Here is a 12,543-nt window from a genome sequence, read left to right as displayed (position 1 = left end):
TCAAGAAACTCCAGAAACTTCCAACTTCCTCCCGGGCGCACTTGCATCAAGTTTCCCGGGTCTCATTTCCGCTGCTGGCGAACACACAGCTGCTGCTGCTGCTGTCCCCGACAAGTGTCCCCCCGCGTGAATGATGATGATGATACCCATCAGCAAACCCACTCTGCCTGTTCCCCTTCTATCCCACCAACCAACCAGTGATAGTGTGCTTTCAGGACCCGTTCAGAACGGGGGGAAAACCCCTGTGAAATGATTGATGAAGCCGCGGCCAGATGAGTGCCTGTCCTCAGTGCTCACACACACACAACACAAAACGAGAAACAAATAATTATAAATTTATGCCAGAATTAATTTGATTGTGTCTGTGGCGAAAGTTGTTAGTTGTTCAACCCCAAAGAGGAGAGCGGGGAGGGGGCTGAACCACCCCAGGAAAAGCTCATCGCGCCAAGTTCTGCCGGGGGGTTGGGATTGGGGTCGTGAATTAGTGAAAGTGCTGTTACTGCTCTCCGCCGCCACAAATGGTGAACTCATCGAAAATGAGCTGGAACTTGTGCTGGCTGTCGCTGACGGTGCTGGTGCTGTTGCTCCAGCAGCTGCCGGCCACCCTTGGATACTTCGACCTGTTTCTGAACCACTCAGAAGTAATAAAATTAATGGGTAAGTAAGGATGTTCCCCCCTCTGGGGGAAGGGGGAAATTTATTTCGACATTCTCTTGAGCGTGGGAATCTGGGCGGAAGCAAAATGGTTGAATCGATAGAGAAAAAACTAAAGAAGCTTTAAAAAATGGAGAGTTTTAAAACGATTTTAAAAAATTACTCGTAAACCAAAAAAAAATAACTCAAAAAAAAAACAGGAAACGGGAAACCCTACTAACTACTCTGGAATTGAGGGGGGAAACGGAAACGAACCACAGGTGTGAGATAGAATTTTATTGATCATTTAGTTTTTGTGCGCGCTCGTATTGCACGGTACAGCAGTGTTGTGTTGAGTGAAAATCCCCTTGGAGGTGGGAAACATGGGAGATTTGGTTTTGTGATCATTAACAAATTAAATTGATTGATTGATGGTGAAATCTGACAGGTGTGGGTTGTTGTTTTTTATTATATCGGTGGGAATTGAATATTTATTGTTTTGTGGAATCACTTGAAATGAAATTAAATTTGCGCTCAAGAGCTTTGTGGTTGAAGCTTTGATTGAAAGTTTATTATGTTTCAATGAGTGTTTTTATTTAATGTTGCGATTGAAATTTCTCTCTTTTTTCAATTTTTAACCGTTTGTTTTCAATTCAAACATCACCCGTGGCGCGGTTGTTAGCGGCTTCGGCTGCCGATCCCTCATGTGTGCTAAGGGGCCCGGGTTCGATTCCCGCCCATCTCCTCTGGGTGTTCTGTGTTTGTCCCGTTTAGTTAGTAAATTCAGTCTGAAAAGACGGTGTGATGTCTATTCTATTCTATTCTATTAATATGCTGAAGGAAATAGTGAGAGTTACAACATAAAAGACCAAAAATGTTATAAGCTGTATCATTTTATCTATATTTTTTTTCATAACTGATCGTTTTAATAAAATGCTTGGATTGATAAAATAATTGGACGATAATTGCTGCATTAGGGTGGAATTAAAAATTGATTTCTTCAGCAAAATTCATGTTTTATTATTTTATGAAACCAATACCGTAGAATGGATGTCCTTAAAAACTATCTCGAAAAAAGTATGGTGCTAAATTGCTTCTAACAAAAGTTACAGAACGTTCAAGAGAGACATTTCGTAATACTCGGTATAAATCATACTTTTTGCCAACACTGCCAAGTCAAGCGGAAACTTTCGAAAACTATATTATTTTTGAGGGATTGGAGTGCAATTTAACTAATAATGTCTTCTGAACATTGCTTCATAACGATTTTACGTTAGGTTCATCAAAATATAAGAATAATCATGTTTGTTTTGTATTTCATGGTTCCTTTGGCAATGTTGGCAGAAAATGTGAGTTTCACTGATTATTTCAATACACTACTTTAGAAAACTCTGAATTGTTTTTTTGTGACACGCTTTAGCACTCCCGAAGACAGTAGTTGTTCAGAACATCCAGGACTATACTTCTATACAGCAATTCCCCACGAAAACAGCATGATTCGAAAAAAAAGTTCCAATTTTTTTCTGGGGGTTCCGGCCGAAATAAATAGACCCGTTTTTTTTTTGTTTGGCCATCAGGGTGACAGCATTTTAAGTTTTCATACGACCTTTTCAAATGTTAAGCTAGATTTTTGGAACTTCTTACTATTTTTCCCAAATAGCCAAACTAATATGATATGTTATGATTTTTTGAAAAAAGTGGTTTTTGCGAAAATCGACGAAAATTGCCATTTTTCGGACCAACCTAACACGGCGTAGGTCACCCTAATGGCCAAACAAAAAAAACGGGTCTATTTATTTTGGACAAGGAACCCCCAGAAAAATTTTGAGCCCGATCGGAAAACTTTTTTTCGAATCATGCTGTTTTCGTGGGAAATTGCTGTATAATAAAACCTGAATTTTGTGAATTAATAAAATTTAAAATGCAGCTTTTCCCATAGTAATTTCCATACAAATTTCATTTTTAAAAGAGACTCAAAAAATGTGTTGATCGAACTAATAATGCATAATGTCTTCTTTGGTCATAGATAAAATACGTACGAAGTTTCATCCCATTGAAAACATTGGAAAGGAGCGTTTCTGATTAGAATGTTGGCCATTAGGGTGGTCTTTGTCTTGTGAGCAGTTCTCTACGAAATCGATCTATTTTTTTGAATGTTAATTTTTATATTTTTTAATCCGGCTGAAACTTTTTTGGTGCCTTCGGTATGCCCAAAGAAGCCATTTTGCATCATTAGTTTGTCCATATAAATTTCCATACAAAAATGATATGTGAAAATTCAAAAATCTGTATCTTTTGAAGGAATTTTTTGATCGATTTGGTGTCTTCTGTAAAATTGTAAGTATGGATAAGAACTGCACTGAAAAAAAAATTATACACGGTGAAAAAATTATTGTTGATTTTTAATTTAACTTTTTGTCACTAAAACATGTATACAAAAAAAAATTATTTTTTTTATATGTTTTAGGGGACATAATATGCCAACTTTTCAGAAATTTCCAGGTTGTGCAAAAAATCTTTGACTGAATTATGAATTTTCGAATCAATACTCATTTTTTCAAAAAATCGTAATATCGTAATATTTAATGTTTGGCCCTTTTACAATATTAGACTTGATTTGAAAATTTTGAAAACATTGTTTTCGAAAAGATCGGAAAATTTAACGTATGTTTCATATTTTAACATTAGTTGCTGAGATATCGACGTTAGAAAATGGTGGGTTGTTTGGGTGAGACTTAGAAAACATCAATTTTACTGTTTTAAAACCTTTGCATTGCATTATCTCAGCAACTCAGGGTCGTATCAACAAAGTCCAAAAATGCAAAACATAGAGATTTTTTTCTGCTTTTCAAAAATATTTTTTCAAAAGTGGGCAAACATGTGCACATATTTAAAAAATGGAAAATTGCGACTATTTTCAAAAAAGTTACCTAAAAATGGCTACAACTTGAAAACGGTGCACTTTATGAAAATTTCACTAAAGAATTTTTTGATTGCAAATATGATTTCACATGTAAAAATGAAGTTGAAATGATTTGCGAACAATATTTCGATTTTTTTGAAAAAATCAGTTTTGATTCGAAAATTCATAACTCGGTCAAAGATTTTTTGCACAACCTGGAAATTTCTGAAAAGTCGGCATTTTATGTCCCCTAAAACATACAAAAAAAAATAAAAATAGTTGTTTTTTTGTAAATCAATATTTAGTGACAAAAAGTTAAATTAAAAATCACAAATTTTTTTTTACCGTGTATCATTTTTTCAGTGTTATCCTTATCCATACCTACAACTTTGCCGAAGACACTAACTCAATCAAAAAATTCCTTCAAAAGATACAGATTTTTGAATTTTCATATATCATTTTTGTATGGACAGCTGCCAAATTTGTGTGGAAATGTATATGGACAAACTAATGATGCAAAATGGCTTCTTTGGGCATACCGAAGGCACAAAAAAAGTTTCAGTCGGGTTAAAAAATACAAAAAAAATCGAATGACCGAAATCTGAAAGAATTGCTGTTTTAACAATTTAAATTTTCAAAAAACAGCAAAAAAACTTTTTTTTTCATAAAATCATTTCTTTTTTAGAAATTGTTTTAACCAATTCAAACTCGTCCAATGAAATATTTTTTGTTTTGCTTTTAAGAAAGAATGGTTTTGTGATTGAAAATCTAGATTGAAGTTTCAAATGGTCGTATTGAATGGCTTTTGAACCTTATCAGTGTTTTCGCATTTTGTTTTCAGCTGATGGCTCTTTTATAATGTGAATTTCCAGTTTGATGGAAAGTAACTGAAAAGTGGAAAAAATAGAGCAATTCCCCACGAAAACAGCATAATTTGAAAATAAAAGTTGTCCGATCGGGTCCAAAATTGAAGTGCGGAAGGCCGAAATAATTAGACCCTTTTTTATTGTTTGGCCGCTGGCGTTTAACTCCTCTTTTTTTTTGATCATACAATTGTTTACTCTTCTACTTCCGAATTAATCCGAATTTTATTTTTTCGGATTTTTAAACAACTTTTATTTAATGCTTCAATAAGATGTAATTTGAAAACCAGGCAAATCGGGCCAGGTAATAAAATTCCATGCCAGAGCTCCTTCATTTGCGATCTCTATGTAGGAATTCCATTGTTGCCATTGCGTTCCTTATGGTACTCATCGCCATTTTGAACTCCGGGGACGCCGGATTTTTTTGGATTGGACTGTAATTTCCACTTCTCGCTGGACGCTGCGAAACCTGAAACGAGAAAATCTGTCCAAATTGTACGGATGACTAATAAAAAGACCATTCCACTTGCAGTTGAAAAAATCGTTTGACAGCAACAAACAAAAATAGCTTGACATATGAAAAACAAATCGTAGTGAGCGACTAGATGAAAATTAAGAAAAATTTGCCAGTGTTGGCCCTTTGCAAAAAACAATTACGACACCATAGCTTAAACCACTTATAATTAAGAGCATGAGCATGAGCATGAGCATGAGAGACCACCCATGGTTGTCCTTCTCCGTTGCTGAACAGGACCATAATATCCCATCAGCACAACCGGTCACACGCTTCAACGATCAAATGATGTTTCCCTTATCAACAGCATGCATGAATGCGCTGAAAAGATAAAACATCACGATCATCAAAACAAGAGCCGGTGCGAATAGGAAACAGTCGTTGGCCACCAACGGCGCCCGCCATGTCAGTTTGTAGATCTCGAGGGAATGGGACGGGAATGTTAGTTAGCACAGGCTGCTACCAAGGGTGGGTTCTATACGATATCCACACCCCGCGTGTGCCGGAAAACTACTTCTACTTGGGATTTTGTTAGTGGGTAAGGGTAATGGCCAGGATTCAACATAGAGGATGATGATGCGACCCAATAATCAATAAATTTTGTTTAATGGTGTGATGTATTATGCATTCTCAAGGCAATCAGTCGGAGTATGCGGATGAGACTATTCCCGGTTATTTGGTGTTGAGTTTAGCATAAATGATTCAATCTTAGACAGCCGGCTGTGGAAAGATAAAACCAACTAAAATGCGAAAACGCGAAACAGCCCGGATCGAAATACACGCACAATCGGGGGGACAACAAAGACGGAAACGGCAACGAAAATCCTGCGTGAGGACCGCGACGCACACCGTTCAAATTCTCCAACGCAACTGTCAAACATCCCGAAACCGCCCGGATCGAAATTCACGCACAATCGGGGGGACAACAAAGACGGAAACGGCAAAGAAAATCCTGCGTGAGGACCGCGACGCACACCGTTCAAATTCTCCAACGCAACTCTAAAAGTTTTCATATTTTAAACAAGAAAAAAAAAACTTTCCCTCAAGCTAATTTTAGCGAATTTTTAAATCAAAAATAAGTTACTTTTGTCATTACGGTAATATTTTTGTGTGTGCAATGGTGTGTGGTAACGGAAAAAAACAAAACAATTTATTTTTTTCAAAATCCACCTCTCGATTTCTCGCGCACATCCTACTCTTTTCGCGTTTGTCAAATGACTCGCTTAAACCACTTATAATTAAGCCAGATTTACTTGGATCAACCTGTGATATTCTGAAAAGTTGTTCCCCATACAATAATCTACATAAATTTTATTGGTTCTAATTACTTGAATGGGTAATTGATTGTTGAGGCAGTGAAAACTAAAAAAAAGATTTTTTCCCGTAGTAAAACGTTGAAAATCCCATGCAAACTTAAATGTCCCAGAGCTGTGGCCAAACCTGAACCAAATTGGCTGAAAATTTCAGAGGATCTTTAGTGGACATAGAACAATGATTTAATCAACAATGCAACGGTCTTTGACCACTCTTTGCATTTCCAAGGGGGCCTGATCCACACTAGGATGACCTACGCCGTGTTAGGGTTGTCCGAAAAAATTGTTTTTTTTTGTTGATTTTCGCAAAAAAAAATACATTAAAAAAATAACTCAGCGCGATTTCAACCGAATTAAGCTGTCTATGACGCAAATGAAGGGTAACTGATGGAACTTTTAGAGCAAAAGGTGGGAGTTTCAAATGTAGCCTAATATTTGAAAAGGTCGTGTGAAAATTAAAATGCGGAGGTCTTGGGACCAAAGAGCCTATATTTGAAAATATTTTTATCGGATTCTTCGGAAACTCCAATTTTGAGCCGGATTGGACAACTTTTTTTGCATCATGCTGTTTCCGTGAAGAATTGCTGAATAACTGGTTGCCGAGTTATCCTAGTTGTCAGAAGTGTGAGAAAAAGAGGAGGTCAAAATCCCTATGATGGCAAAACGGGTACTTTAATTATATTTTATTTCACAACCTGTTTGTTTCTTTTCTCAGAAATTTGATTTTTTAAAGTTCGCTACATTTGAAATATATAAATGGCTTAAACTTTAAAAATTTAAACTACAAGTGAAGTCGTTCCAAGAGCTCAATACCAGGGCACACATTGACCTCAAACTTTTGAAACGTCCGTTTCAAAGTTTCTCCCATTTCCCTTTACTCTTATCGCTCTCCAATAAACACTCCCTCGCTCGTCGAGACTTTCCGAGGCCAACAGTTTACCGGAAAACTTCCGGGGGTCCGGAGCAGCAGTTGCAAAACTCCAACTTGTTGTTTCCACCATCTTGAGTTTGCAATTGGCGGAAAAATACTGAGCAAAATTAGATTCCTTTCGGTTTCAGTTTTGACTGCGCCACCCACACTCTTTGGTAAGGTCTAGTTGTTGAATCCCACTCCCAAGTGGGTGGGTTGGTTTGATATAGTTTGCCCAGTCGGTTTGTCCTCATCGGCTGTCGGTTGCTGCTGCCGCTGCTCAGTCAACAGTTTCCACTTCTTTGAACTTTTGTGCCCGTTCTGGCATTTGGCTTGTACCTTTTACTCACGCTGATGGATTGACTGAGCAGCTGAGTTACATAGTGTGGCCTTCCCAGCTTAAAAATATTTGAAAAGTGATACGTTCTGCTTACAATTTTAGAAAATTTAGGTTTTTTATTATTTTTAAATTTGATTTATTAGTAAAAAAAAAGATTTTTTGCATTGTTAATTCTATTACAAATTCTGTAATTTTGTATTTAAAGAAGTATTTAAAATAATTAGATTTTACTCTAAACTATTATCGTTTAAACCCACCGTGAACTGCAAATACCTGTCCACACAGCATGTACGGCACCACACCAATCCATTGTAAGTCCCGGAGGACCTTTCTCCGTGGTCCTTCTTCCCTGCCGCGCGATCAGTCAAAGACGGTGTTGTAAAAACCGGGTCAAGCGGATATTGGAAGCAAATCAATCAAGCACATCTCCCGGTGTGCCAGCAAACGGGAAGGCGAGGGCATCAGGTTGCTTCCTTAAGATTTTTTTGCTTGAACTTTTCCTCCGGCGTGGCGCGTTTGTGCGCCATTTCAAGTGTCCTATTTTTTGCCACGTTGAGGGAAAAGGAATTTTTTCCCTCCTGCAGCTGTTGAGTAATTTTATACCCTCCCCCTTTTCCTCGTCATGGCCACTCGACTCAAGCGAAAGGATTATACACGGTACGGTGGAAACTTTGCCAACGAAGCGTTGTAAATCGTCCTTCTTGGGCAGAAATCTCAAATTCTGCAGCCCCTCTCTTTCTTCCACACCCCTTGAGTTGTATGGGGAGTGCGAAAACTAGGGGCTCTTCAGCTGCCCGATACTGGCCGGATTTGGCCAAAGGAGATTGATTTTCCCGGAAGTGGCCGGTGGAATTTTGGTCCGATTTTATTACCGGGAAGGCCCAGCGGCAATCGTTGGCGTTGCTTGTTGTATTGTAAGAAATTTCTTACTTAAGACGAGATTAAAAGACAGAAATTTGAGATTGAAGATGAAATAAATCAATTTAAAAAAAAACTTCGTTAGTTTTTCAAATCATCCAATTCAATCTGAATTTGGCCTGTGCCCTAAAATTACAATTAATTTTTGAACATTTATCTCGAAATCAGTGAAATTTAAAACCACATAAGTTTTAACGTTTTTCTTGAGATTAACATTTTCTATATTTAGATGCAACTTTGCCCATGCATTTTCGTTGTCAAAAGATGCCTCCTATTTGCATCATCAATTTTTTCATGCAATATTCCAAAAAAATATGTGGGCTGGTCATAAAAAAAGGAAATATGACTTTTCGAAACTCTGTATCTTGAGACGGTATTTTCTGATCGATGTGATGGAAAACATTTGATCATTTGATGATAAAAAATTTCAATGCTGAATTTCAACTTTTAATTAAATTTTTAATTGAAAATAACATATAGTATTATTTTAAAAAGTATTAAAGTTATATGCAAAGATTGTGAGTTTTCATGATTTCGCGAAACATGTGAAATCCATGGAATTTGGTGCTTGCCGTGAAAACATCACCTGCGGTTTACTTGGACTCATGAGGAAAATCGGGACAGCATTTTGGCAATTCTTTTTACTGTTATTATTATTATTATTATGATAAATTTTAATATGCACTGAAAACTGCTGTCACAAACCAGCCTGTATTTTTGATTTGCTGCAGTTGACGGTTTCTTAAGTATTTGTGAAATTAATTATAGAAGAATGCAAACTTATAGATTTTTTTTTGTTAGATAAGATTTAGTTTCAGGCAGATCTCTCGTTTGTTTTTGTTTTGTCATAAAAAATTTTAAGACAGATTTATTAGAAAAAATACTCGTTTAATTTACAAAAAAATGCTTTTTTACATAAAATGAATATATTTTGGTGAGATTCTGAATTGAATTTACATTGCAATGCAAAAGAATAAAAAAAATAATAAATTAACTCTGAATCCTTAACAGAAAAAAATAACTGTAGAAAGTTGAAAATTTGTCAATATTGATGATGAATGATGAAAGTTAATAGATTTTTGAAGAGTTATACTTAATGTTCCACGTTCTGTGAAATTTTCATCAAATTAGCTTTTTTGGAATTATTGCACAATTGAAAATTGTAATTTTTCAATGTTAAAACATCTGTATACAAAGTTAGCCATTTTTGGATCTCAATTTAAAAAAAAAAGTTATTTTTGCAATTTTAAAATATTTTGTTAACAAACATATCTTTTTTTAATATTTATTTACGAAAAGCTGAGAAAATAACCTGTTTTTTCAATATCACTCATTATGCCTTCATTTTTCAAATGACTCAGAAACTATTTGGATTCATTTTATATTACAAAAAATAAATCTCTTAAGATTTTTTTTTGCATTGAAAAAAAAAATACTTTTTCATTTTAAATTCCTGCGAAACATTTGTGATCTTCTTGAAAAAGCATAGATTTTATTATTTTTAGATAAATATATTTTTATTGATATAAAAGAAATTTTGCAAATGCTTGTTTTTACTTTGAAAATGATCCAATATTTTCCGTTTCATCGTCAACCGAAAACTCTGAGAAAATCTTATTTAACACCACCATTCTAAACTCAAGAATGGTCCCCAAAAATATCTATCAAACAAATTGGAATAAAACTTAGTGCGAGTTTTGAGAATACAACTTTTTGTGATAAACACATCAACCAAAGCATTTGCACCAAGATTGTTGTTACAGACATTTTAGTAACGATATGATTGTTAAATTCATCCCCTAAAGTACAGTCTACAAAATAGTTTACAACAGGGGTGATCAAAGTACGGCCCGCGGACCCATTTTGAATGATCATTAGGGTGCCCAGAATATGGGACTTTTTTCAAAACCTCGCTCCACAAGCTGAATATTGTTCCTTAACCTATTTTAGGATTCTGGGCCAAATATGAGCAAAATCGGTCATCATTTACCCATTGATACTCGGAGGTAGAGTTTGTATGGAAAAAATCGAAAAAATGTATGGAAAACCCTAGTTTCTTACGGTTTGGTCTGCACGGTGCGCTACTTCCATCCAAATATTCCCAAAAGTGAGATTCTTATTCAAAATTTAATGCTCTACAACTTTGTAGAACATGCCAAAGCTGTAAAACTCGATCCTGAAAAGTTATTAGCGATTTATAAAAGTCATTTTTGTATGAAAAATAGTTTTTTCGCCAACTTTAGGCTCGGGTATCAATGGGTTAATCACATCCAATTTCGCTCAAAATTTACACAGATACTTAAAATAACTCAAAAACACCGTTTTTAATTTGTGGAGCAGGGGGTCATTTTTTCTGGGCACCCTGATGATCATTCAACATGGCCCTTTGACCACTTGTAAAGTGATTTTATACTTTTTCTAAAATAAAGTTTTTTCATACTTTTTTATGCTCATCTTTTTTATTAATAAACTATTGATAAACTAAAAATTTATCAATATTTTGATCCCCATTTAAAGACACAAATATTTTGTTTAAAAATATTGACAATCAAAACAATTTCATACGTTTAAATGTAAGTGAAAATAGTAAATATCGTCATAACTTTCATCAAACATTTTTGGAAAAGAAAAAAAAAAATGTTCAAGTTTGACTTAGGTAAAAATCTGTAATAATTGCAAAAATATAAGTTTTCTATATTAATTTGAAAGTCATAATTACCCTTTTATAAACTGATTCTCAAACTTAATTTACACTTAGAAACCTTCCCTCGGGATTCCAACTCATGGAAGTTGGATAACGAATCTGATTGACTACAATCTGATTAAGGCAGACAAAATGTTGAAATCGGAGGTATAAGCCTGTTGCAATTATTTTACTAAACTTTTGTCGACCAACCCTCCCCTCCCCCCATAATTAAAAATTGGGACAAGAAATAAGGGGCAAAATATAAAAAACTGCAAAAAAATCAATGGAAATTTAAGTGCAATCAGTTAAATTATATTAAAAATGCTTACCGCTGCGTTTAAAATCATTTGAGCATGTTCGAAATTATTTTCGCTTTTTTTGTCGAATTTTATATTTTTTGAAAAAAAAAATGATTGCAATTTACCTTTAAGGGTGCTTAAAACATTTTCTAACATTTTTTTCATTGATTGTTGTGATTCTAGCTCTCAACGATTTTTCATTAATCGCACTTAGTTTAAAGATAAAACTACGCCGTTACATAAATTATTCAGATTACATGTCACCATTTTTTAAATTAAAAGAAAAGTTTAAAATTTCGTTGAAAACACAAGTACATTCAGCTATTTTTTTCAAATACCTAAAACAATAAAATCAACAATACCATTGGAAAATGCCATTTTCTGTTTTCTATTATTTTCAATAAGCGAAATTTTTCAAAAGATTACAGAAATAAAAAAAAAATACATATAGTTTAATTTCTAGACATTTAAAAATTAAATTCACGTAATTTCATTTTTTGAATAACCATTTTGTAAATTTGGCCCCCAAGCACATTTGAGCTTCAAATTTGGCCCGGCCTTCAAAAACTTTGAGCACCCCTGGTTTACAACAAAGTTAAATTATTTGTCCGTAAATTTGTCAATTTTAGAATAAGAAGACAACAATTTCCTAAGTTGCTGTCAATGCTTGAAAAGGAATCCATCAACGGATGGGACTGCTCAATAGAGGAGAAAAGCAATTCGCGACAAAATTTTGAGGCTAGGAATTTTGACAGGTATGATTTTCATAAAGTATTCGCCTCCTTCTCTCTCCCACAGAAAACTTGGGAACGAGGTAGCTGTCAAACTAGGCCAAAATGTTAAAGTCACTCACGAAATGAACTTTGAGTGATTTGAGTTCATTTCTGACGTCACGATTTTCTTCTCTATACACCCTTACCAAAAATCATGATTTTTTGAGTTCCAAATCCCACTTTTCATACGATTTTTTGAGTTCAGGTACTACAACCATAAAAATGGTTATATGGGTTGAACTGAAAAATTCGTATGAAAAGTGGGATTTGGAACTCAAAAAATCATGATTTTTGGTAAGGGTGTAGAGGAGAAAATCGTGACGTCAGGAATGAACTCAAATCACTCAAAGTTCATTTTGTGAGTGACTTTAACATTTTGGCCTAGTTTGACA

General features: G+C 34.9%; 1 protein-coding gene across 1 annotated transcript in view; it reads left to right on the top strand.

Moving 5' to 3' along the window:
* Positions 1–440: 440 nt before the first annotated feature.
* The window catches only part of LOC6052525 (tyrosine-protein kinase Drl), a 134,172-nt gene continuing 122,069 nt past the window's right edge, over positions 441–12,543 (top strand). The window contains exon 1 of the mRNA XM_038264752.1: positions 441–657. Within this exon, the coding sequence (XP_038120680.1) occupies positions 519–657 (139 nt within the window). The 5' untranslated portion in view covers positions 441–518. The remainder of the gene's footprint in view (positions 658–12,543) is intronic.

Source organism: Culex quinquefasciatus, chromosome 3 (assembly GCF_015732765.1).
Source record: "Culex quinquefasciatus strain JHB chromosome 3, VPISU_Cqui_1.0_pri_paternal, whole genome shotgun sequence".
Lineage (NCBI taxonomy): Eukaryota > Metazoa > Arthropoda > Insecta > Diptera > Culicidae > Culex > Culex quinquefasciatus.
The sequence above is the reverse complement of the archived record's forward strand: the minus strand, read 5'-3'. Positions and strand labels throughout refer to the sequence as shown.